This window comes from Camelina sativa, chromosome 3 (genome assembly GCF_030686135.1).
Source record: "Camelina sativa cultivar CO46 ecotype springtype chromosome 3, ASM3068613v1".
Lineage (NCBI taxonomy): Eukaryota > Viridiplantae > Streptophyta > Magnoliopsida > Brassicales > Brassicaceae > Camelina > Camelina sativa.
In genome coordinates, this window is record NC_141882.1 from 9,274,170 (window position 1) to 9,299,168 (window position 24,999).

At 35.3% G+C, this 24,999-nt stretch overlaps 6 protein-coding genes and 1 long non-coding RNA gene across 7 annotated transcripts; 5 read left to right on the forward strand and 2 right to left on the reverse strand.

The window, feature by feature from the left end:
* The first annotated feature begins 4,150 nt into the window (after positions 1-4,150).
* On the forward strand, positions 4,151-7,283 carry LOC104776361 (phospho-2-dehydro-3-deoxyheptonate aldolase 1, chloroplastic). The gene is made up of 5 exons (XM_010500407.2): positions 4,151-5,072; positions 5,158-5,435; positions 5,869-6,145; positions 6,230-6,475; positions 6,829-7,283. Exons 1-5 carry the CDS (start codon positions 4,575-4,577, stop codon positions 7,084-7,086), a joined length of 1,557 nt encoding a protein of 518 aa, XP_010498709.1. The 5' UTR covers positions 4,151-4,574; the 3' UTR covers positions 7,087-7,283.
* A 294-nt stretch (positions 7,284-7,577) lies between these two features.
* On the reverse strand, positions 7,578-9,863 carry LOC109130416 (uncharacterized). Its single transcript, XM_019239892.2, has one exon. The coding sequence runs from the start codon at positions 9,341-9,343 to the stop codon at positions 7,736-7,738; it is 1,608 nt and encodes a 535-aa protein (XP_019095437.2). The 5' UTR covers positions 9,344-9,863; the 3' UTR covers positions 7,578-7,735.
* A 1,261-nt stretch (positions 9,864-11,124) lies between these two features.
* LOC104776362 (alcohol dehydrogenase-like 1) lies at positions 11,125-12,217 on the forward strand. Its single transcript, XM_010500409.3, has 3 exons — positions 11,125-11,520; positions 11,617-11,663; positions 11,745-12,217. Exons 1-3 carry the CDS (start codon positions 11,329-11,331, stop codon positions 11,950-11,952), a joined length of 447 nt encoding a protein of 148 aa, XP_010498711.1. The 5' UTR covers positions 11,125-11,328; the 3' UTR covers positions 11,953-12,217.
* Positions 12,218-12,306: 89 nt separating this feature from the next.
* LOC104778824 (uncharacterized) lies at positions 12,307-14,166 on the reverse strand. Its single transcript, XM_010503252.2, has one exon. The coding sequence runs from the start codon at positions 14,164-14,166 to the stop codon at positions 12,307-12,309; it is 1,860 nt and encodes a 619-aa protein (XP_010501554.2).
* Positions 14,167-16,011: 1,845 nt separating this feature from the next.
* On the forward strand, positions 16,012-18,413 carry LOC104776364 (uncharacterized). Its single transcript, XR_015590897.1, has 3 exons — positions 16,012-16,096; positions 16,289-16,364; positions 18,384-18,413. It is a non-coding gene; the product is annotated as an uncharacterized LOC104776364 (long non-coding RNA).
* A 1,392-nt stretch (positions 18,414-19,805) lies between these two features.
* Positions 19,806-22,798, forward strand: LOC104776365 (alcohol dehydrogenase-like 2). Its single transcript, XM_010500410.3, has 9 exons — positions 19,806-20,510; positions 20,600-20,646; positions 20,739-21,067; positions 21,215-21,297; positions 21,645-21,720; positions 21,911-21,975; positions 22,080-22,175; positions 22,257-22,418; positions 22,530-22,798. The coding sequence occupies exons 1-9, from the start codon at positions 20,319-20,321 to the stop codon at positions 22,644-22,646; spliced, it is 1,167 nt and encodes a 388-aa protein (XP_010498712.1). The 5' UTR covers positions 19,806-20,318; the 3' UTR covers positions 22,647-22,798.
* Positions 22,799-22,957: 159 nt separating this feature from the next.
* On the forward strand, positions 22,958-24,826 carry LOC104776366 (cytochrome c oxidase subunit 6b-1). Its single transcript, XM_010500411.2, has 5 exons — positions 22,958-23,218; positions 23,683-24,006; positions 24,104-24,186; positions 24,286-24,367; positions 24,576-24,826. The coding sequence occupies exons 1-5, from the start codon at positions 23,186-23,188 to the stop codon at positions 24,627-24,629; spliced, it is 576 nt and encodes a 191-aa protein (XP_010498713.1). The 5' UTR covers positions 22,958-23,185; the 3' UTR covers positions 24,630-24,826.
* The last annotated feature ends 173 nt before the right edge of the window (positions 24,827-24,999 follow it).

Here is a 24,999-nt window from a genome sequence, read left to right on the forward strand (position 1 = left end):
TTTTAACTCCTATCATATAAAATTAAGTTTTAAAATATTTTGTTTGTGTTATTAAACCAACCCGCAAAAATATATAAGTGTACTGATATTAACCTAATTCCCATCACTTTCTTATGATTATTTTTAGTTTAGGTTTGGACCCGTGGAAATAAAATTTTCCATAAATTATTGTTGTTTTTTTAGTATTGCAAAAAAGTGTTTACAATCATCAGTTTTTCAACTTATTTATTTATTATTATTCTTTATTATTAAATCGACAAGTTTTAATCCATAGCTAATCTCTAATACGCGGAGTAACGCGATTTAATGAAGTCGAACTTTGATGAAATCGGTCACAAAGGTAGTACTGTAACCACTTAACTAAAACCATTTTTTAATATTTTATTTTTTATTTTCAAAAATATAAAATAATATTTGTAAAATCAAAAATAATATATTTAATCTATCGTTATCACTATCAAATTTATGAAGTAATAATAAATAGTATATCAAAATGAAGCATTTATAATGAAAATTTTATATATTAAAAGTTTCGAAAATCTAATATAAGTGATTATAAAACAGTGAGAAAGTATGTATAAGGATTATATTACTTATTATTCTAAAGTGTTCATAAGATTAATCTGTATTTTCTGTATATAAAGGGTAAAAGTGCAAATTAGTAAGTATGAGAATATTTTGCAGAAAATATTTAATCATCTTTCCATTTACAAAAAAAAAAATTCATAACAGAATAAAACTATAAAAGATAAAATCTCACGCCTAAATACGTTGTGTGACAAATAAGTAAATAGAGATGTAAGTTTCTTGACAAACTCAATTTGGATACAAATTGTAGCCAAGTTGATGGTTACAATTGGATACAATTTCTAACCAAGTTGGAATAGCTCTTGGTTGACTTCAACATTTGGATACAATTTCTAACCAAGTTGGAATAGCTCTTGGTTGGTATCAGATCTCACACAACATAAATTCTACGAGAGGTGCACCATTTTAATGATTCTAAGGAGATATAAATATTTGGCTTATCAATAGGTTAAATGGTTAAAAATCGATGATAAAAAGAATCAAATGGTAAAGTCTTAGCATTAATTGATTAATTTCATAAAAATATTCAGAATCAAATATTAAAATTAATAGCTAATATAAATGGCCTTTTGTTTGGGTGCAAATACATTAATGTCTAAATGAGTCGACACAAAGAAGAAGAGGATGCACTCATACAAAGGAGGGCTTCTAGATTTCCACTACAAATTCCAAAAAACAACATTGTTATTCTGTCATATTACATTTGTCAACTCCCTAACTTGGCCATGAAGACTTGCGGTCTCATCATCATACAGGTAAGAGTGCAATGTAGAACTGTTGAGCGTCTCTCTGCAACCAAAACACAGGCAGCATAATCGAAGGTTCGGAAAGACTTATAGCTGTTCCAATGTTCTGATCAATTACTTGTGACAACGGTTCTTTTCCCTCCTTTTGGTTCATGGAGTTGTTCCCGTTTCCGCTTAGGGTCTCCTCTTGGAGCTTCATCCATGATTGGGCAGTAAAGATCAGATAGAAGATGTGTTGGCAATGGTGTGTGCCGAACAGTTTCTGCACCTTGTCTTACAGCACCAATCACCATGTACAGTACTTCTAAGGATACCCGAACATATCCATCACCACCAACCTTATCCACCTTACTCAACTTGCACAATGCCACTTGTATTACATCCAATTTACGTTTACTTCTTCTTCTTTTTTTGGTAAAAATTAAATTTACATCTTTATTCTTGGAGCTGATCTTTTACTTAGTTGACAAAAAAAAAATTAAAAAAAAAAATCTTAGTCCTTTTTGTCCCATTTTTTTTGTCCAATACTACGGTTTGGTGTTTGTCCACAAAAGCTTTGGCCCCAAATTTGCTTTACATTTGTGGATCGAGTCATATCGATTCCTCCATCCATACCCTTTTAGACTCAAAGGGAACAATCAAAACAAAACTTAAATTAATATTTGCAGATGTAACGATTTTCAAAGTTTGACTTTTTTTTTAATACTTTATGTTTTGGACTAACGTTTTTTCGATAAAATAACCCATATAGTGTTTAATGAAAAATATAAATATCAAAGAATTTAATGCGGAACTGCTTTTAAACCGGCCTATTTTTAGATCGTTGGTTTGCGGTTAGTACGATTTTAAAAACACCATTACAATTAAACCGCTCTACCACTTCACTGCAGAGTAGACACATATATAGTTTTGTGATTTTATAACAAAGTACGAAAGTAGACGGTTCAACTGCGCTGCATCGTGGGTGTTTTTTGAATGTGCCGCACGCAATCATAAGAGGAAGCGTCAGAAGGGTTGTCATCTGAACTAGGAAGAATGACTACTAGGCCCAACGGAGTTTCTTAGCCCATTTCAATATTCCTTAAAGTTTTAAACGCTGAAAATGAGTTTTCATGTCTCGCGTGGAGTTATTCTGCGAGCGAAATTAAGTGTGTGTTTTTATCTCTTAGAAAAAGGTACTTGTGACAAAAGTTGGTTATTAGTGGGAGATTATGTCTTTGGATAGGTGCTCTTTAACATATTTCTAGATTGTTTGTCTCTGATTTTTTCCATACTAAATAAACAACGCAAGAAAATCAGTACGTGAACGACAATGCATGCATAAAAACAAGAAGAAATCAATCTGACTAACATATTTGAAATTCAAAAGGAGGGTTATAATAAGAGTAGAAACAAACAAGCTTTCGTGAATGTTTGGTCCTACAGGTATATATACTAAATTGTACATTTGACAATTTTATAGTGAAGTACAATTTATAAAATGTATGATCACTTTTATAAAGGTCGAAAGGATAGAAAGAAAAAAAAATGACTAAAAAACGAATAACGACTCGTATATATTTGTCATAAGCACATGACCACCAAAGTCAACACACCTAACAATTTCTCTCTCTCTCTCTCTCTCTCTCTCTCTCTCTCTCTCCGCCCTTTCCACGAACATATCGAAGAACAAGACTCCGTGTCCGTGGGGTCGACATTACCTGACCATCATCACCTCTAGGCTCCACCTTGCGATCTATACTGGAATACAAAAGAATATGCTCTTCATTTCATTCCATTGTTTAGTCTGCGTAAACACATGATTCTGTTCTCACCCCAAAACCCCAACAAACACGTCCTAATTCGATACCTTATAACAAATATCATGAACATATGTTTTTATACAGAAAATTTTCAGTTTTATTTTACAAATATGAAGCTAATCATTAGTAAAACATATGAATGCATTAGAACACGATTTGGGTGCTACTGAAACAACTTATAAAATCAATACTACTAATAAAACTAACCAAAAAAAGTTTGGTAAAACATAATATATATGTCCTAATCAAGAAAACTTGAAACGATAAACAAATACAAATAACATTAAATAAGATTATGTCAAAAGTGGGAGTTGGCGAAATAGAATGGTGGGCTTCCGCCATTTACGACGGGTGTTAGGTGAGATGAGCTTCACTCAGCCCTCATTGCATCTCTATTTTTAACGTCTCTTCCTTCAGTATATCCCCCATATTATTTTTTTACTGCTTCAAATATGTACAAACACACATGTTTTTTTTTAAATATAACAAAACATTCGACCAACTTTTATAACAAAACTCAATCTTGACCATGACCATCATACTAATAAGTACAAGACGACGACCAACACCTTGTTTATATTCATAAAAACTCTACTCGATCGGTTAAAGAAAATATGTTTGAAATTTATTAGATCAATATAACAAAGATATTCGATTTAATTTTACGAAACGATCGAAACAATTGTTTGTTTTCAAATTTTTTTTTTTAATGTATTTAATCCGCTTTCATGATTTGATCAACAATTATATTTGGAAATTTCAAGTTTAGTATAATTGCTTTTCAACAAAGAAAAGTCTTTTTTTTTTTTACTTCTTTTTTGTATCCAGTGTTTAATAGAGTCGTTTAAATTACCTAACCGTAATTTCCAATTTTTCAGTCATCTTCTAAAAAAAATTAATAAGTAACATTTTTGTGGAACTAATAAATAATTCGTTTAAAGATTTTATAATAAAAATGAGTTTAACAAGCTTTAAAAAATATGCATATGTAAGTAAACCTACGACGGATTTTTGATTAAAAAAAATGATTAAAAATTTCTCACCGAACATTAGCGGCAAACACATGCCAATTCAAAAGGAAAGCTAAACCAAATACGTTTCCGGTTACGGAGACGTTAGCGGGTTATTGGCCACGCGAAATTGACCTATTTACCCTTCTAACAATCCCAAAAAATACGAATTACCAAAACTATCCTCACAAGTAACATACCTACCACAACTACACATTAGGCTTCTTCTCTCATTCACCAAACACCACCACCACCAAAAAGACCATCTCCAAGCTTCCTTGGTCTATAAAACCCTTAAATTCTCATCTTAACTCTTCTCAGGTTTCGTGTAACATCTCTCACACACACCACATTTGTCGAAATCTCAACACCAAACCCAATTATAAAAAATAAAATAAAAAACATTTTTTTAATCAAAGTATACGAAAATGGCGCTTATGAACGGAAGCATGAATCTAACATCGGTCAAACCATCGATGATCAACCACCATTCCTCCGTCGTCCCAAGACCCACATCCTTCCGGATCTCCGCCGTACAAACCGACCCAAAAACGTCATCGGCGGCTACTCCGACTCCGGCAGCGTTGACGAAGACCGTTGGTGTTAATGTGGGTAAAGGGAAATGGGCACCAGAGAGCTGGAGGACGAAGACGGCTTTACAACAACCGGAGTATCCAGATTTGGCTGAGCTCGAAGCCGTGCTTCAGACGATCGAAGCTTTTCCTCCGATCGTCTTCGCCGGAGAAGCTAGATTGCTTGAGGAGCGTTTAGGACAAGCTGCCATGGGTGAAGCGTTTCTGTTACAAGGAGGAGATTGTGCTGAGAGTTTCAAAGAGTTCAATGCCAATAACATTCGTGACACTTTCAGGATCCTTCTTCAGATGGGTGCTGTCTTGATGTTTGGAGGCCAAGTCCCTGTTGTTAAGGTTTATATATATAAAGATTGAAACTTTATGATTTGATTAAGATAAAGTTTGGATCTTTTTATTGAGATTTGAGTAATTTTGTTAGGTTGGGAGAATGGCGGGTCAATTTGCGAAGCCGAGATCGGATTCGTTTGAGGTGAAAGATGGAGTGAAGTTGCCGAGTTACAGAGGAGATAACATCAATGGAGATGCGTTTGATTCGAAATCGAGGATCCCTGATCCACAGAGGATGATTAGAGCTTATTGTCAATCTGCTGCTACTTTGAATCTTTTGAGAGCTTTTGCTACTGGTGGTTACGCTGCTATGCAGAGAGTTACTCAATGGAATCTTGATTTCACTGAACGTAGTGAGCAAGGAGACAGGTAACAAAAAACAATAAAGCTTTTGTTTTTTTATGGATCTCTTAACTCTGCCATAAAGTTAGATGCTTGAGATAGTATTTGTCTAGTGGATACGATTGTTTGGTTGTTGTGAGTAAGAATCAGTCAGGCCTAGATTAGGATATATACATAGTACTGACTACATCCTTATTATTGCTTCTGTTGGTTTATATCTGATTCAAAGCTCCCTTTTTGAATACCTAACTTTATTTAGCTATTTGGTATGCAACTAGTTAGGTCTACTTTATGGAGTTGGATGCAAAAAAAAAGTTTCAAGAAGTTTTTCCCTTTTAAGTAGCTGAGAAGCCTAATCATTGTTTCAGCCTTATTGAGTAAATGTAGGGATATTTCGCTATTTTTGTGTCTACATTTTGGGCATGTTTGTTGATGATATCTGTTATTTTTGGGTTGGCAGGTACCGTGAACTAGCTAACCGTGTTGATGAAGCGCTCGGTTTCATGCACGCTGCTGGACTAACGCTCGATCATCCCATTATGCAAACAACTGACTTCTGGACTTCCCATGAGTGTTTGCTCTTGCCTTATGAACAATCACTAACAAGGCTTGACTCCACCTCTGGTCTCTACTATGATTGTTCTGCTCATATGATTTGGGTTGGTGAACGAACCAGACAGCTCGATGGTGCCCATGTCGAGTTCTTAAGAGGTGTTGCTAATCCTCTTGGAATCAAGGTTTGTTTTTTAAACTCTTCTCCTCTCATCAGGTTTTAGTTTTACCCTAGTGAGACTGATTGAGATCTTTGTGATGGTGTGTAGGTGAGTGATAAGATGGATCCAAAGGAGCTAGTGAAGCTTATTGAGATCTTGAATGCTGACAATAAGCCTGGAAGGATTACTATAATCACAAGAATGGGAGCAGAGAATATGAGAGTGAAGCTTCCTCATTTAATCAGAGCTGTGCGACGCGCTGGACAGATTGTGACTTGGGTCAGTGATCCAATGCACGGAAACACCATTAAGGCTCCGTGTGGGCTCAAGACTCGTCCTTTTGACGCCATCTTGGTACGTTTTATAAAACACTCCCTATTGGTTACAACTTGTTATACTGTTTAGGTTCTTTTCATCATTGCAAGTGGTAGAAATAGAAATAATTTTGTTTTTTTTTCCAAAGTATTTTAGTATATGATGATTATGGTAGTAGGTGAGATAGCGAAAGGTGACAAAAAATCAGACTTTGGTTGGGCCAATGTTGACACAACTGCTTTTTTAAAGTTAGGTGGTGGTCCTAAGAAGTTTAAAAAAATGAAACTACTAAAATATAGCTCATAATTGTTTGATTTCGATAATTTGTTTCTCTAATTAGTAGAATACTACCAAAGCAAATGAGTTATTCTTGTACATTTGATAATATATAGGCTGAAGTGAGGGCGTTCTTCGACGTGCACGAGCAAGAAGGGAGCCACCCGGGAGGAGTTCACTTAGAGATGACTGGTCAGAACGTGACCGAGTGCATCGGTGGTTCACGCACAGTCACCTTCGACGACTTGGGCTCACGTTACCACACTCACTGTGACCCCCGTCTTAATGCTTCACAGTCTCTCGAGCTCTCCTTCATCATCGCCGAACGTCTTAGAAAGAGACGCATCAAGTCTCAACAGGCCTTTTCCGTCTAATCAAATAAACATGTGGTTATAAATAATATCTATCTATCTACATATAAATGTGTGTGTGTGAGAACTCAATACGATCTCATTTTATCTTTTGATTCAAATCTTGGGTCAATAGAACGCTTAAGGTTTTGTTTTTAATGTTGTTAGTGAGTACTACTTCCATTTTGGATTTAATAAAATCATGGACAGTTGGATTTTTACTAATGTTGTAAACAGTTTTGTGTATCTAAATGTTTGGGTTTTAATCCTAACCACTTTAAACCACATAAAACAAAACTGAAACAAGTTGTGTGTTTGCAATTTACCAAGTAGAGAGATGCACGTCAAAAGTCAAGATATGATCTGGATTCTGGAACAATCAGGGATTCATTTGGAGACAAAGTGGAGGCCAAGTCTCTTAAAGTCCAACCATAGAAAATTATTTTATTTGGAACCCTCCCGAATGCTTGTGATAAGAGATCTGCTGGGGCCTAGAATATGGTAGCTTGCAAGAATATTCAAAGCACGACATACTATATAAGAATTAAGAAGCAAAGATTACAAAGAAGTTGTCACATAGAAACAACAAATATCACAAGAGAAACCACCAGACACAAAAGCAGCAGAAGTTAATAAAAACGAAAAACACCAACGATGAAAGGAAAAAGAAACACTAGTTAATGTTTGGGAGCAGCCCAGTCGTGGGCGAAGGCAGAAAGGTTGGAGACGACATGAAGGTCGAGAAAGTTATATTGGTCGGTGAATAGGGCCAATCCAGGGGAATGCTCTCCGTTGGAAGATCGTTCAAAGGATCGTTGAGCCAGTCTAGATTTATTAACGGTGAAGTCGCTGGAACCAATGGTTGAACGTTCTCCAGTTGTTGATCGTTCGTAGAATTGGGCAAGTCTAGACTCCCGAACAATGAAGTTGCCGAAACTGGTGGTGGAACGTTCTGAAGCTGTAGATCATTGGAAAAATTGGGCCACTCTTGACTCCATAACGGGGAAGTCACCGGAACTGGTTGTGGAACGTTCTGAAGCTGTAGATCATTGGAAAAATTGGGCCACTCTTGACTCCATAACGGGGAAGTCACCGGAGCTGGTTGTGGAACGTTCTGAAGCTGTAGATCATTGGAAAAATTGGGCCACTCTTGACTCCATAACGGGGAAGTCACCGGAGCTGGTTGTGGAACGTTCTCAAGCTGTAGATCATTGGAAAAATTGGGCCACTCTTGACTCCATAACGGGGAAGTCACCGGAGCTGGTTGTGGAACGTTCTCCTCTCGTATATCACTGAGAGGATTGGGAAGGTCTACACTCCGCGACGGTAAAGTCTCTGAAACTGGTTGAATTGGAGGCGACAAGGCCGAAGAGAGTAGAGTACCGTTCGGAGCACTTGGCACGTTTAATGATCCGGACGGTGCACTCGTCGGAACCGGTGGTAATGGATTGTTCTCGCATTGATTGATAGAAGACCTATACCATTTTAAAGACCTATACCATTCTAAAGATCCGACCGTTGCACTCGTCGGAATTGGTGGTGGTGGAATGTTCTCTGATCCTTGATCGTTCCGAGAATCTGGCGAGACAGGAACTGGTGGTGGTGGTGGAATGCTCTCACGTTGTTGGTACACATCACCATTTGCGACCAAAGAAGCCAACGGAGACCACAATCCAGAGAACTGTTCCTGGTTCGTATCGTCTTCCATCAGATTATTCTCAAAGTGCTTCAAGGTAGCAGCCATCGTAGCTTCCCTCGGTTCTTTCTCTCGAGGAAGCGGTGGCTGAAACAATGATTGGGACAGTAGAGACGGGCGAGACGTTCGAGACCAGGGTGGAGCGTTACGTGATGCAACAGTTGAGGTGATCACGTCAGTGGTCCTAGTCGGACCCGCAAGGAATGGATTATGTATAGTAGTCGTATGAATGACACTTGGGCGGCGATTGTCAACAGAAAGTGGTCGAGGACGGAACATATCGAGATAACGTCTCGGAGGACAGCCGGTGAGGCGAAGAACCGTCTGCATAAAATAGCTTTTATCGATATTCATGATCTGCGCCCCAACATTCTGAGGTACCCGTCTTGTAAAATTATAAAACTCACGGCGACGGATACGTCTCTGATTTGAACTCTCAGGGATAGGTTTCCGTTTTGAACGTTCACAGGTAGGTTTTGGATTTGAAGGTTCAGGGGTAAGTTTCCGTTTTGAACGTTCACGGGTAGGTTTCCGTTTTGAACGCTCAGGGGAAACAATGTTAGCTTGGTTCTGGTCAAGATCCATTGGAAAACTTGGAAGTAAATTGGTAATTATGGCTTCTTTTTTGACTTTCTCTTATTTTTCGTAATTTGCTTGTGTCTCCACTCACAAATTTACTAGGTATATATAATATATGTTCTTCATAAATATCTAGGTATTCATTAATTAGATTTCCATAAAAAAAATATGGTTTGTAAAAATGTAATAAGTGGTCTAGATAGCTAGTCAATGATCATTTGTACTTTATATATTTTAGGTAATCTTTTAAATTTGATCATTTTTATTTCATATATTTTAGGTAATCTTTTAAATTTGATAATTTTTATTTTATATATTTTAGGTAATCTTTTAAATTTGAATTAAGAGTCGGATCCCCGCAAAATTAAGCGCGAAGACTTGAATTATTTGTATATAATTGCATTATTTTTAATAAATATAAATTGTATATTCATAAATTACAATGTTTATTTATTTCACATAAAGTTAAAATTTTCAATTATTAAATGAGCTTTTAAATTTTCATTGTTTGGCATACCATTAAAGAAAAAAATTAAAGTTACTTGTTTACCATAAACTACAATGTTGAATAGATTTTTTTGGAAATGAGTTAATATGTATATACATATAACAAGATACAAAAAAAGTAATCAAACGTTTACAAACAGTACATATAAACAAGGTATTATGAGATTTCTGTAAACGAGTAACTATTAAAATATTCTCCAAAATGTAAGAAAATGTCAGTAGTGAAACGATTAACGGTTTATTTCTGTAATTGTTCTCAACAGAATTCGATTTCAGCATGTCACGTTGTTTCGCATAATAAAAATTGAAGTATATATCGGTTCTTATTTGTCCAAGGATATCAAACAAAATAATTCCAAAATGTATGCAAATTTATATACGCGCACTCACTGTATGGCCAACGTTATTTGACTGTAGTGGTCGCTGACAGAGTGTAAAAATTTTGACGTCTATGGAAAAGGAAAAAAAAGGAAAATATTTTATGGGAATTTTATAAATCAAAATTTTATTTTCATGGAAGACACCTTGTAGATAAATATTTTCCTAGCATAAAAAATAACCCATAATATAATGCCTACAATTGGAATTCGGTCAACGTTTGTTATTGTTTTTTATTCAGAATGAAGTTTTAGGATCCGAAAGACGAATATCACTGTTGACAAATTGACATGCATGTACCACCACACAGTTCACACGCACTTGAACAATGTTCGCATACAAAGATTTACCCATCACACGGTACCTCTCACCCATACCTATCATACGAGATGTATATGGTTCATCACTATTACAATACATACAGATTCCTTTTTTGCAACAAAATATGAGCCCCTTATTTCTTGTATCTCTCTTGCTTGTTTTAAAAATCTCATTTTTGCCCTGTTTCATTGATGCCCAAAAAGATTACCCTTTAACCCCAAAATTTTAGTCACAAATTTGCTCATACTTTTTGAATTGTTGTTTATTAATTTCTGCCACTCGGCATTCCTATGTGAAATGAGTTCTAATTAGATTAGAACTTAAAACCAACTAGACTTTTAACCAGTTTGTAACAGTGATGATAACTAGACAGTACGTATATATAGTTTTGAGTACATTTACAACAATGTATTTTCTGCATTTTTTTTTTTGGGTATTAATATCGACTGTTCATGCTTATATGATAATATCAAATTTCCAAATCCGATGGTACACATGTTGTGGGTCTAGATCACTAGATGCATATGATCATACCTCCAAATCTTATATATATATATTATTTTCTTTTGGGGAAAACCTTCAGATCTTATAAATGAACGAATCGTATCGCTTGCACATTATAGAGTGACCACACGTCCAACTCTATGTGTCCGTGTCACTCTATATAGTATATGTGTCGTTGAATTAAATACTTAATATAGGATAAGATACGAACAAGAGACTCGAATTCTCTTCCTCTCTCTCGTCCACTCACCTATTGTGCATGTATCGATCTCATCATAACCATGACCAACACATTTTCCTCTAGCAACGAAGCAAAACCAATTAGATGCAAAGCAGAAATATGTAGAAACGCAGGAGAAGCTCTAGTGATAGAAGACATCTACGTGGATCCACCTCAAGCTTACGAAGTTAGGATTAAGATTCTATGCACGTCTCTGTGTCACACTGATCTTAGTTTCTGGAAACTGGACTTTGTAAGTTTACACTATATATAACACAAAGTCAACATAGAATCTATTATTCAAATCTTGATTTCACTATCTTTTTTTTTTTTTTGTAACTTTTCCAAGGGACCGCTTTCAAGATTTCCTAGGATTCTAGGCCACGAAGCAGTCGGGTGAATCTTTATATAAACTTCTTTAATTTCAATTTTACACTCTTGATCTTCAAGAATCTACCTAATTACTTGTTACTTCAGTGTGGTCGAGAGCATTGGCGAAAACGTGGATGGATTTAAACAAGGCGACGTCGTTTTGCCAGTGTTTCTACCTTTCTGTGAAGATTGCAGAGACTGCAAGTCTTCAAAAACAAACTGGTGTGAGAGATATGCCGACGATTTCGTATCAAACACAAGAAGATATGGAATGAGTTCTAGATTCAAAGACTCTTCAGCAGTGCCGGCTTGAGCATTATAGAGACCCCGGGGCAAAAAACAGAACAGAACATCTATTACACATAAAAAAAAGTTGTTCACAAAAGGATAGCAAAAAATAAAAGAACGTTTACAAAAAGAAAGCAACAACAATGTCATTTTGCAATTTTTCCTCCAACAGATGTAAATAAACAGTCACACAAAAAAGATAAATTTCCAGTGTGCTCTCCTTTCCTTGCTTTTCTTGTAACTTTGTGCTCTTCTCTGCTTCTAGCTGGCCTTGTAAGCTTGTTTTATCCTTTCCATCTCCATATATATAAACTTTCACATCCTTTCGCACTTGAAAAAAAAACAGAAGCCAATACTCATTCTTGAAAGATATAAAGGATCACAAAATCCTATTTTTACGAGTTTTAGTCGATGCAAAATCATGAATAATAGTTTCAGTATCAATGCTCTCCAATATGTTCTTTTCGATGCACAAGATAGCTAAACCATTCAACCTTTCTTGAGACATTGAAGATCTTAGATAATTTTTCAATAATTTTAGTTTTGAAAAGCTTCTCTCCGCTGAAGCGACTGTCACCGGTATAGTTAACATGATTCTATATGCAATTGAAACATTTGGATAACAACCAATATCTTCAACAAACTCAAGAACTTCAGTAGGTTCCATTGACACATCAGGTAAAGTCGTTTGAAGCACTCTCATTTCTAAAAAAAGATCATCTGAATCAACATCCGACGAGTTACCATGAGAAAAAGTTTTGCATAAGTTACAGCAATGCTCTTGTAAATCACTATCATGTAATGTCTTTAACTTTTTCGAATCAAATAAGAAACCAAAAACACTTTCAAAAGTTTTCATTTGATCAAATATGGTCTTCACCGAAGTGATTGCCATGTCCACCACAACCAAAAAGTAATTGACTCTAAATGCATCTTCACTAGATTGTATTTCCTCATCCAAACCAATTTCATCAAACTGTTTTTTTCTGAAAACACGACGCTTCTGTGGAAATATAGGATCTACATCCATATCACGAGCAATAGTTTGAGCTATACTCAAACTAGAACTAAACCCTTCATGTCTATACTTCTCAAAAAACAAACACACACCTTGCAATTGTTTTAAAGCATTATCAATGCAAAATGATTTAGACTGTAAATTCTTACTCACTGAGTTAATGGCAAACAAAATATCATACCAAATAACAATGCCAAGGATAAATTCAAAATTATCAAATGCCATGATCAAACTTTCAGCATCACTCTTTGTCATAGCATCATCACAAGACTCATATAATTCCAATAAAGCTGATCTTACTTGTGGAGCTTTGAACCTAATAGCTTTGACACTTTTAATTCGACTCTCCCAACGTGTGTTACACAAAGATTTTACAGTAAAGCAAGGAACATGATCAAGCAAAATTTTCCATCTCTTAGAAGAACTAGAAAATAATGCATATATGCGTTGCACAATTCCAAAGAAAGAAATAGCTTTTACACATGAATGAGCCATATCACTAACCACAAGATTCAGACTATGACAAGCACACGACATATACAAAGCTTTTGGATTTGCATCAAGTAATCGCTTTTGAACACCTTGATGTTTTCCTTTCATGTTAGAACCATTATCATAACCTTGACCTCTAATATTCTCAAAATCAAGAGTACGAGACTTTAAAGCATCTAGTAACTTATCAAAGAGACCTAAACCAATGGTGTCATCCACCTTTAGAAACTCTAAGAAGTACTCTTCTACACTTGCTTTTCTGTTTGATATTTTCACACATCGAATTATCAAAGTCATTTGCTCTTGATGGCTCACATCCGATGTGCAATCAAGAATGACAGAAAAGTACCTAGACTCTTTAATGGTTTTAACGATGGAAAGCTGAACATTATGAGCCAAAAGAGAGATAAACTCATTTTGAATATTAAGACCAAGATAATGACAATGAATTTCATGACTATGAATGCGTCTAATATGATCTTGTATTATCAAATCAAATTCTGCAATCATTTCAATAGCACCTAAGAAATTACCATTGTTATCTTGGTAAAGTTTTTCATTTTTTCCACGAAAAGCTAGATTTCTTTTAGCAAGAAATTTTACAACAGCAATTATTCTAGCTAAGACAAACCTCCAACGTTCTTTCTCTTTAGCAATTTCTTTCTGTAGTGGTTTATCAATTGTGAGATTCTTCTCAAATCTAACTTTCAGCTCTTTCCAAGTTTTCATGTTATTCATATGCTATACACTTTTCTCATGATTTTTAAGTCTCTCACTAAGATGCTTCCAGTCATTATAACCATCATTAGCTAAAGCAAGCATATTTGAACAATTTCTAGATTTAAACAATTTGCAACAAAAGCAATAAACCTTGTTCACATGTTTGGAGTAAACCAACCAATTTCTGTCACTAGTTTCCCCATTACGCAGCTTCCTAGAATAATAATTATATGAGAAACGCCTCTTGTTTGCATCTAAAGGAAACACAAGATTCAATTCTCTTTGAGGTCATTTTTCAACTAACACACTCTCATTTTATTATCAAGGTTTTCCCAATACCTTGGATCAAAAATATCAACACGAAAATTTGGGTTTTCACAAACATTTAAACTTTCAACATTAGATGCATTAACCACATTATCATGCTCACTCAAGTGACTACTGTCATCGGGATTATTTATACCACCACCACCAGATTCTGAATTTTCATTAGCACTTGCTCTTGTCACAAATTTATCTAAAGAGCCTCTTAGTGATTGAACAAACAATTCATCTTGTTTTTTTTTTTTTTCTTTGCTGACATCCCGGTTTCTGTCCTGGCATGATGCAAAGAAAAAAGAAGAATAGCACCTGGATTTTGGGGCTGGGCTATTGGGGAATGAATCTGATTATATGAATGCTAGAAGAACAAATGAGCAAATATAAACCTGAAAAAAACAGTTGTTAGTGATTAGCGAGTTCCAATTTTAGAAATTAGAATACAAAATACTAGTTTAGAAAAAAGCAGAACAAGAATCAAATAGAACATTACTCAAAAACTTGTTGTCTGCTGCTTAATGGCTAGTCGGCTATGGAGATCGCTTGTTGGAAAAAAGAGACTTGTGTGTTGTGGTCATGTGAATGGGGTGGGAAGATGAAAAGCTCCGTACGTAAACATAAAAGACAAAGATCACCGATTCCTTATTTCCACCAATCCCCGTAAATCCTATAAATAACAAAACCAATTTGGCCCAATAATTTAATTTTGATTTTGGCCCATTAACTCATCAAACTTGGATTCTCTCAAACATGTTTTTTTTTTCGTTAGCTTATACTTAAAAAAAAAAACTTGATACATATATAAAGAACTGAATTTTTTTTTGTGCCCTCTAATTTGGTGGACTCGGGGTAGTCGCACCGGTTGTCCCCCCATTTATGACGGCACTGCTATGGAGATTGCTTGTTGGAAAAAAGAGACTTGTGTGTTGTGGTCATGTGAATGGGGTGGGAAGATGAAAAGCTCCGTACGTAAACATAAAAGACAAAGATCACCGATTCCTTATTTCCACCAATCCTATAAATAACAAAACCAATTTGGCCCAATAATTTAATTTTGATTTTGGCCCATTAACTCATCAAACTTGGATTCCCTCAAACATGTTTTTCTTTTCGTCAGCTTATACTTAAAAAAAAAAACTTGATACATATATAAAGAACTGAAATTTTTTTTGTGCCCCCTAATTTGGTGGACCCGGGGTAGTCGCACCGGTTGTCCCCCATTTAAGCCGGCACTGCTCTTCAGGAGAAGTTATTCACCATTTTTTCTTTGTCTGAAAGTTTTTCTGAATACACCGTCGTTGATATCGCACATCTTGTCAAAATATCTCCTGAAATCCCCGTTGACAAAGCGGCTTTGCTCAGCTGTGGTGTCTCCACAGGGATCTATTCTTCTCGTAGGGTTGGTATAGATAAATTAGTTATATCCGGGGTGAAAACATAAAAAGAAGTAGAAATTAGGGTTGGAATTGTTATTTATGGAAAAAGTACGAAATTGACATGCATGAGCTGATGGTTATGTCAATTGTCACGTGGAGTAGGAATTGGAGGAGCTTGGAAGGTGGCTAATGTGGAAGAAGGCTCCACCGTTGCAGTGTTTGGCCTTGGTGCTGTTGGACTTGCAGTAATCAATCATTCCTCTCCAATTATATAATACTACCTTTTTTTATATGTGTCCGCTTCAATTATAACTATAACACTACTTTTTTCTTGTATAAAGGAAACAAAAGTACTTTTAACAATAATTTTGTTTTATCAAATTTATATATTAGTAATTAGTTAGTTGTTAATAATAATTTAAATGATTTGGTACAAGGTTGCAGAAGGAGCCAGACTACGTAGGGCCGCGAAGATGATCGGAATTGATACCAATCCTGATAAATTCGAGCTAGGTAAAGTTGTGTTATATATTTTAAGTAGTATTTTTTTTTTTTCGAACAAACAAATGATTTCATTCAATCAAATAGAGCATTACAAGGAGAGGGATAAATTATCCCTAAGTTTAAGACATTACAAGCATAGACTTTCCCCAAAGTCATAAACATAACTAAAGAAATATAGAACATCATGCAAGGGTCCATGAGAACTATGAAACAAATGCAAGATTGGACATTATCGATGAGATCGAGAGATAACAGGTAGGTCACGGTCAAAAGACATTGTGCCGTTGGAAGGAGAAACAGAGCCAAAGAACTCACCAGGGTGAGGATCAATATCAGGGTCGAAATAGTGGCAATGATTCGGGGGCTAAGGGCCCGGGTGATGATTGATAAGATGATGGTGGTTTGAACTGCAGCTAGCATCAAGATTCGACAAGAATAAGTGCAAAGCCATACCATACCAGGTGGTCCCTCTCTGCTATGGAAATGGTGATCAAGAATACCACACAAGGTTAGTAAAAGGTGAGACACTAACGAGTAATATATAGATCTGAGCTTCGAGCAAGAGGATGGTTGCAGGGTATTGGGTTTAGAGACAATCGCCGAAGAAGCTAAGAACAGGTGCAGAGGATAAGTGGAAAGCCAAGACAAAACAGGTGGATCCTTTCTGCCATGATAATGGTGATCAAGAATTCCACACAGGTTTTGTAGTTGGCAAAACACGGACAAGAGAAAAATAGACCTGTGTTTCAGGAACGGGAAAGGTTTCTCGGGTTGAAGGACACCTTGGTAAGTCTGGGATCCAATCAATAAAAACACAAGTAGAGCAATAACCATGGTTCCAACATAACCTTTGTACAACCAAGACAACCTAGCTAAAATGGTTCTCTGATGCAGTCTTCGGACACCGAGAGTAGCTAAGCAAACTAGGGACAGTCGAAAGTATAACATGGGGTTAGACAGAGGGAACCTGGGCTTTTGGAGGTTGGGCAAGATCGTATGTAAGGCTGATAGGTCGACATAGTTCATCCACCAAAGAGATGTTGTGGATGATTGAATACAATGATGTTCACAGCGACTGACCAAGGAGAGTGAAGGAGGCTTCCTCGTCTCCGGTAAAAGCTGATACAAATCTACCAAACTCATGGGTTGACTTGTGATTAAGGCGGTGGTCCTGAATCGGAGAAAAATCATGTCTCTGGAGATTTCCTCACCATATGTCGTTTCCGTCTTTGCCTGCCAAGGCTCATGTGACATTGGGAAAGATAGTGCTACAAAGGTGATTGTCATTCCGGATCTAGAAATAAGAGGATAAAGGAACTTGGTTACCGCCAGCAGTGAGGCTGAGTCGTGGTTACAGAAAGGAGAGTTTAACAGTCTCCTCCGCCCTCTGAGGTTGGTGTTGTGCAAGCCTTTGCCTGGATCTGAGTGATTATTAGGGGATTGAGTAGATTGCAAAAGGAGATTCAAAAGGGGAAAAAAGAATTGAAAAGGAGAACTACAGAAACAAAGGGAAAAATAGACGGAATCTAAGGTCGTGGTGTCCCGACGCCAGTGAGTAAGAGCCCCACCGGCGTCGGAGGAAATTGGAGATAGCGGCGCCGCGATACTCTGATTTGGAAAAGAACTAGGGTTGTTGGATAATTTCTTTAAGATAATGTTAAGTGTTTAGCTATAAAATATATATTTCAAGTAGTATATAATTTTGTTTTCATGGGCTTATGCTGCTGACCGCATTGGCGATGATGGTAGTGTTGTCGACGGTAGTAATGTTGGTATGCGTAGTGGTTCACCATCAATGTGTTAACATGCATATGCAAAGCATTTCCACAGAATATACACACTAAACATATTTTCAAATTTCACGTACCTAATTTGTTATTATGTTTAGTCATTTATTATTTCAAATTATTGAAAAATAAATCATATTGTTACTGTGATTAATGTAAATTATCACTTGACAGTAGGTTCTATCAAAGGGAGTAAATTAATTCATCATATATAAAACCTATATTTATTTACATTGAGCAGGTAAAAAATTTGGTCTTACGGATTTCGTCATATGTCGGAGAAAAGAAGATTAGTGAGGTATGCTATCTAATAAACGTCGGAGTAATTAATTAACTTATTCACACATATTAATAAAATCAGAACTAATCTTTTTGTTGGTTAATTATAAAAAAGGTGATTAAAGAAATGACAGGCGGAGGAGTTGACTATAGTTTCGAATGCGTTGGCGTAGCATCTTTACTTACCGAGGCTTTCATCAGCACCCGCACGGTAAGCTTAAACCAGATCATACCAAATTTTCGTCGGTTCAACATCATCAATGGTTTAACAAAATTGGTTTTTACAATTTACAATATTTTCACAGTTAACAAATAATTGTATATAAACAAAACAGGGATCAGGAAAAACGGTAATGTTGGGGATGGAGAAGCATGCAGCGCCAATTAGTTTAGGTAGTTTTGATCTTCTTAGTGGCAGAAGTATTTGCGGAAGCTTGTTTGGTGGTCTGAAAGCTAAACTTGATATTCCTATTCTCTTGGATCACTACTTAAAAAAGGTAATAATTTCATATATAAAGTTATATGGTTACATTTTTGTCCACCTTTATTATGTTTTTGATTTTTTTTCCACCTTTATAATGTTTTCAGGAGATAATTTTTTTTTTTTTTTTTTTTAACAAATTGTAGGAGCCCAATCTGGATAGTTTTATCACGCACGAACTGAAATTTCAAGAAATCAATAAGGCTTTCGACTTATTAAAGAGAGGAAAATCTCTCCGATGCATTCTATGGATCGATAAGTGATTTTTTCCTCATCTATCTTTACATTTACTGTTTTACATCTTTTTGTCGATCTTGTATACATTATCTTCCTTTTGCCGTCCAATAAAAGATGTTTTGTTCTTGTACCTTGCAAATTTTGGCTATCAACTAGAGCCATAAACTTATCTTTGGCATTATATCTTTGGCAGTACAAATCCCTTAAAGTTGTGTTTTCTGATGGTGACAACTGACAGGTATTAGATGGTTACATCACATGTTGTACTTTGTACAAATATTATCGTGTGAAATTCAAATCTCTGATACATTCAATCGCTTCAAAGCATTTATAGAAAACGTTTGCTGTCAGTTCTAGTAAAAAAAACACTCTTTTTTTTTGTGTTTATAGTAGACGTAACCAACGTATGTGAGTAAAAGTTTTGTTCACATCTAATTGTAACAAACGTAAAATTTAATTTAAATGGTTTAAAGGTGGCTTCTAGCTTTGTAATATATCCACCAAGTTCGAAGTTTAAAGGTCCCCTTCCTTTTCTCGTTATAAGAAACATAATGGTTGGATTCTAATTTATTTTGTGAAAAATTTGACAAAATCACGGAAAGTGAATAAGTGATTTTTTTTTAAGATTTTTTTTTTTTTTTTAACAAACTTTTTTTTTTAAGAATTGCTAGAGAATATTCTATATTTTTGCTGATTAGTTTTTTAAATCTTGTAAAATGCTCCAAACAATCTATGTATTTTTGTGATACTTTCCATGATTTTATTCTGTGAAGAAAATGTATAAAATCATGTATCAATAACATAATAATTGAAATCATTAATAATCATAGATTCTTTTGTTTTAATTGAATAACACAAAACTTTAATGATTTTATAAAAGTTTGAATCCAATAACTCTATTTTATTAAGATTTTAAATGACTTTCTACAAATCAAAAACTAATAATACTAAACTTTAATAGATTTACCAAAATTTTGATCTGATAATAATATATTCTTCATAACAATTAAAGTCATTAAAACTATATTCAACATCTCAAATCAATAACCTCCACTAATAATTGTTTGTTAGGAAAAAAAAACTATTGATAAAAACTAGGGAATCTTTTTGGAGAGACAATATAAGAAGAAACCATATACTCTCTCTCTCATATCACTCCATCATAATCCATAAATCACCATGGAAAAGGCTTCATTCTCCAGCACCCAAGGAAAGCCAATCCGATGCAAAGCAGCAATCTTACGAAAAGCAGGAGAACCATTGGTGATAGAAGAGATCCAAGTTGATCCACCAAGAGCTTATGAAGTTAGGATTAAGATCTTATGCACTTCTCTATGTCACACCGATCTTACTTTCTCGAAACTAGACAGTGTAATTTCTTTTTACATTATATTGCAAACTCAACGCATAATCTACCCTTCAAAAGTCGATTTTAGCTAATCCTTTGAAGTTTTATCCAGGGACCGCTTGCTAGGTTTCCTAGGATTCTAGGACACGAAGCAGTCGGGTGAACATTCATATACATACCCTTCTTTCATTTCAGTTTTTTTTTATCAAATCTTGATCTTCAAGAATCTGCCTAATTACTTTGTTATCTAGTGTGGTCGAGAGTATTGGAGAAAACGTGGATGGATTCAAACAAGGCGACGTCGTTTTGCCAGTTTTTCACCCTCACTGTGAAGAATGCAAAGACTGCAAATCTCCAAAGAGCAACTGGTGCAAAAGTTTTACCAACGATTTCTTATCAAACACTAGACGATACGGAATGAGTTCTAGATTCAAAGACTCTTCGGGAGAAGATATTCACCATTTTCTTTTTGTCTCGAGTTTTACTGAATACACCGTCGTAGATATAGCACATCTCGTTAAAATCTCCTCGGAGATTCCCGTTCACAAAGCGGCCTTGCTCGGTTGTTGTGTTTCCACAGGTTAATTATCTTGACTTCATATTCGTGTAGGGTTGATTTTGATAGTTTTTAATTTTTATTTGAGGCGAAAACATTAACTTAAGTAAAGGGGTGGAATAAAATAATTATTACACTTTGTTAGAAGTTTGATAATAATATGGGCTGTAGGAGTTGGAGCTGTGTGGAAGGTAGCTGATGTGGAGGAAGGTTCCACTGTCGCTATCTTTGGCCTTGGTGCTGTTGGACTTGCGGTACATTTACAAATATCTAATGATTTTTTTCTAAAGTAGTTTATTGTAAATCATATTCTCTCAGTTTATTTTTACTTGTCATTCTTTGTTTTTTATTACTTGTTGTTTTGTATTTATGATGCAATTTTATGTATTAAATTTTTAATTTTACCCATAACTTTTAGATTATTAATTACTTATATCAAATGAAATAGTGTATTAATGAGGGATAAAATAGAAAAGTTAATTGTTTTTTTAATATGTGTGAAATTGTCTAGAATGACAAGTAATATAAAACGGAGCGAGTAGTCATTAGTCATATGATTTAAGAGATAATAATTATTAAAAAAAAATGATTTGCTAAACAGGTTGCCGAAGGCGCCAGGCTCCGCGGGGCTGCAAAGGTCATCGGTGTGGATCTCAATCCCGACAAATTTGAAATAGGTTAGGTTGGTCATTTTTTTTTTGGACATATATATATAACCTACATGTTGTATAAGTGGTTGTTCAAAAAAGAATAACATGTTGTATAAGTTTGTCTTGTTATGTTTCATATAGATATAGTATAGCATTACACTTTTGGATATTTAGACACCTTAAATTAATTACTAATGTTGCCATGTTGGAGGAGTAGGTAAACAATTCGGGATCACGGACTTCGTTAACCCTGCTTTGTGTGGAGAGAAGAAAACTAGCCAAGTGTGTTGATCATTTACACTACTTTATACAAAGTTTGCTAACTTATATGATTCGCAACATGCAGAAAGAAAATTAATTAATCTATTTTATAAATTATGAAAAAGGTGATTAACGATATGACAGAAGGAGGAGTTGACTACAGTTTTGAATGTATTGGTTTAGCTTCCTTGATGGAAGAGGCTTTCAATAGCACTCGACCGGTACGCTTTCTAATTCGTTATAATTAGCATCATTACATGGATAAACCAAAATCAAGTTTCCTAATTAATTTTTATTTTCAGGGATCGGGTAAAACGGTAGTATTGGGGATGGAACAAAAGGCTATGCCAATCAGCTTGGGTAGTTATGATCTTCTTAGAGGCAGAACTATATGCGGAACATTATTTGGCGGTATGAAACCCAAACTTGATATTCCCATTCTCGTGGATCGTTATTTAAAAAAGGTACAAACATTCATTTATTTATGGTTACACAAAAAGTATTTTAGTTGCACTATACGTTATAATACACATGTGGAGTTTATAATATTCTTTTAATAAAAAAAAACCATGCAGGAGCTAAATTTGGATGGTCTAATTACACACGAAATAAAGTTTGAGGAAATTAACAAAGCTTTCGATTTATTGGCGGAAGGAAACACTATCCGTTGCATTCTATGGATGGATACATAATTTTACCAAAACATGGATGGTAATAAAGAAGAATAAAAATTGCAAATGGATGGATAAATTTCTTTAAAAAAATGTAATTTATTTTGTTGAAGATTTGCTAAACAATTACATTGTGCTATCATCAATGGTTATAAACGGTGTGAATTGTGTGATTTGTTTGTACATTCTCCAAAATTATTCACTCAAAATTTTACTGTAATTACAAGACTTAAGAGAAGTAACATTTGTTCTTCTACCAAAAAAAAAAAAAAAAAAAAGTAACAGTTTCATTCTGAGAGTATATTGGGCCTAAAGCGGGCTCTATAAAACAGGCCCAATTCAAACCAAAACAAAACACAGTCGTTTTCGTGGGTAAAAGGACATAGCCAGATAGATCCTAGAGAGAAGAAAGCTTAAACCTAACAAATCTCTCAAGAGTGTTTGTTTGTTTGTTGGGTTGTGTGGTGTGTTTATCATCAAAAAGATTCTTGTCTTCTCCGATCCTCGTCGCTCTCCAGTCTCCTGAAGAATCTCCAAGTTTTTTGAACCACGCATCTTCAATGGCTACTGCTCAAACTCCATCTCTCTCCGAGGTTATTCTTCTTCATCTTTAAACCTCATTTCTCATTTGCTCTATGTTCTGTAATCTCGCCGATCCTCAGTATTTCATCTGGAGATCTCTCTATTGTTCGATCTAGTGAAGAAGAATGAGCTGATGATTCCTTTATGATCCTTTCGTTTTTTTTGAATTTGATTTTGTTAGATCTTGATTTCATCATCTCAGAACGAGCTTAAATTAGGTTTCTTTCTCTCTTCAATACGTATTAGGGTTTTCCATTTCTCGATCGAGTTACAAAAGTCTATTGCTTTGAACAAGTCAACATGTTAGCTTTTAGATGAGCTTTGAACAAAAAAAAAATCCATTTTTTTTTTGTTTTGTTCATTGTAAATGACATTTTTACAGCTTATAGAATGGTCGTGTTGAGTGATTTGCATCGGTTATGTTGGTATTTCATTTGGTCTGAAACCTGGAAACGGTTGGTGATTTATGTGGCAGCAATATCATTTGGAGAAAGATGTGAAGCAAGATACTACTAGTGCTAAGCCTGTGGAAGTGAAAGAGGTGACACCAGAAGTTACTACTACACAAGTTGAAGAGGTTACTACGGAACAAGCTAAGGAAGAAGAATCTCCTGTTGAGGAAGCGGTTTCTGCGGTTGAAGAGAAGGTTGAATCTTCTCCTGCTTCAACTGAAGTGACTTCTGACGCTCCTCCTGCTGTAACGGAAGACAATGCTGAGGAGACTCCTGCTGTTGCTGAAGAAAATAATGACGAAAACACTAGTGAAGAAGTTGCTGAGGAAACTCCTGATGAGATCAAGGTATATATTGTAGTACCCATCCACCAAAAAAGATGCGCTTGCTCTTCGTTCTCTCTTTGTGAGTAACTACTGATCAAGTTGTCTCATTTTTTTACAGCTTGAGACAGCTCCTGCTGATTTCCGTTTCCCAACAACAAACCAAACTAGGCATTGTTTCACTCGTTACATTGAATATCACAGGTAAAAAAAACTCAATGTTCTGCTATGATTACTCCTTGTTTTCTTAAATTTGTTTATCTTCTTATGTCTTAAGTCTTCTGATTGTTTACTCATCTCCAGATGTGTAGCTGCTAAGGGTGATGATGCTCCAGAATGCGATAAGTTTGCAAAGTTTTATCGATCTCTTTGCCCCAGCGAATGGGTATATACCTTCCATTAGCTTTCTTCACTCTTTCAGTAGTTCCAGTGACTTTTAGACAATGCTGATTAGTTACAAAATGACCTTTAGATAGACGGTTTCACTGTTATGAGATTACAAATTGTCATGAACTTACTTCTGATTCCTTTTGGGATGTTTTTTTCCTTACTGCTTCTTATTATTGCAAAATATATCTTTTGTGTGTTTGTAGGTTGATAGGTGGAACGAACAAAGAGAGAATGGAACATTCCCTGGTCCTCTTTAAGACAAGTCTCCTAAAGAAGAATCATAAGCCATCATTCCTCTTTGCTGTTACCTTCATGATGTCTCCGAGTTATACTGCAGAGTTTAATAAGATTTTACAAAACCAGCACTTCTGGTTTCCCATCATCATAAAATGTGAGAATTTAACAAAACTTTATTATCTCAAATTTTTCTCTTATATATGAGTTTTGAAGATCATCTGATTCTGTTATGTTGTTCTTCCTGATTATGCTTTCCCATGGCAAGCTTCATTTCAATTCTTAGTGCCTGAAGACATATGTCTTCTGTTTCTCTAAGGTTGCATATAGAATATTTTGTCATTATCATTCCAATCATAAGAAAACATTGGAAGACATTGATTGTTGGATATT

Coding starts and splice junctions, on each gene's coding strand:
- LOC104778824 (XM_010503252.2), bottom strand. CDS start 14,166: ATGAAAACTTGGAAAGAGCTGAAAGTTAGATTTGAGAAGAATCTCACA.
- LOC104776365 (XM_010500410.3), top strand. CDS start 20,319: ATGGAAAAGGCTTCATTCTCCAGCACCCAAGGAAAGCCAATCCGATGC. Junction 20,511..20,599: donor CTTTCTCGAAACTAGACAGT/GTAATTTCTTTT, acceptor AGTTTTATCCAG/GGACCGCTTGCTAGGTTTCC. Junction 21,068..21,214: donor CGGTTGTTGTGTTTCCACAG/GTTAATTATCTT, acceptor TATGGGCTGTAG/GAGTTGGAGCTGTGTGGAAG.
- LOC104776362 (XM_010500409.3), top strand. CDS start 11,329: ATGACCAACACATTTTCCTCTAGCAACGAAGCAAAACCAATTAGATGC. Junction 11,521..11,616: donor GTTTCTGGAAACTGGACTTT/GTAAGTTTACAC, acceptor AACTTTTCCAAG/GGACCGCTTTCAAGATTTCC. Junction 11,664..11,744: donor CTAGGCCACGAAGCAGTCGG/GTGAATCTTTAT, acceptor TTGTTACTTCAG/TGTGGTCGAGAGCATTGGCG.
- LOC104776361 (XM_010500407.2), top strand. CDS start 4,575: ATGGCGCTTATGAACGGAAGCATGAATCTAACATCGGTCAAACCATCG. Junction 5,073..5,157: donor GCCAAGTCCCTGTTGTTAAG/GTTTATATATAT, acceptor TAATTTTGTTAG/GTTGGGAGAATGGCGGGTCA. Junction 5,436..5,868: donor CGTAGTGAGCAAGGAGACAG/GTAACAAAAAAC, acceptor TTGGGTTGGCAG/GTACCGTGAACTAGCTAACC.
- LOC104776366 (XM_010500411.2), top strand. CDS start 23,186: ATGGCTACTGCTCAAACTCCATCTCTCTCCGAG. Junction 24,007..24,103: donor AAACTCCTGATGAGATCAAG/GTATATATTGTA, acceptor ATTTTTTTACAG/CTTGAGACAGCTCCTGCTGA. Junction 24,187..24,285: donor CGTTACATTGAATATCACAG/GTAAAAAAAACT, acceptor ACTCATCTCCAG/ATGTGTAGCTGCTAAGGGTG.
- LOC109130416 (XM_019239892.2), bottom strand. CDS start 9,343: ATGGATCTTGACCAGAACCAAGCTAACATTGTTTCCCCTGAGCGTTCA.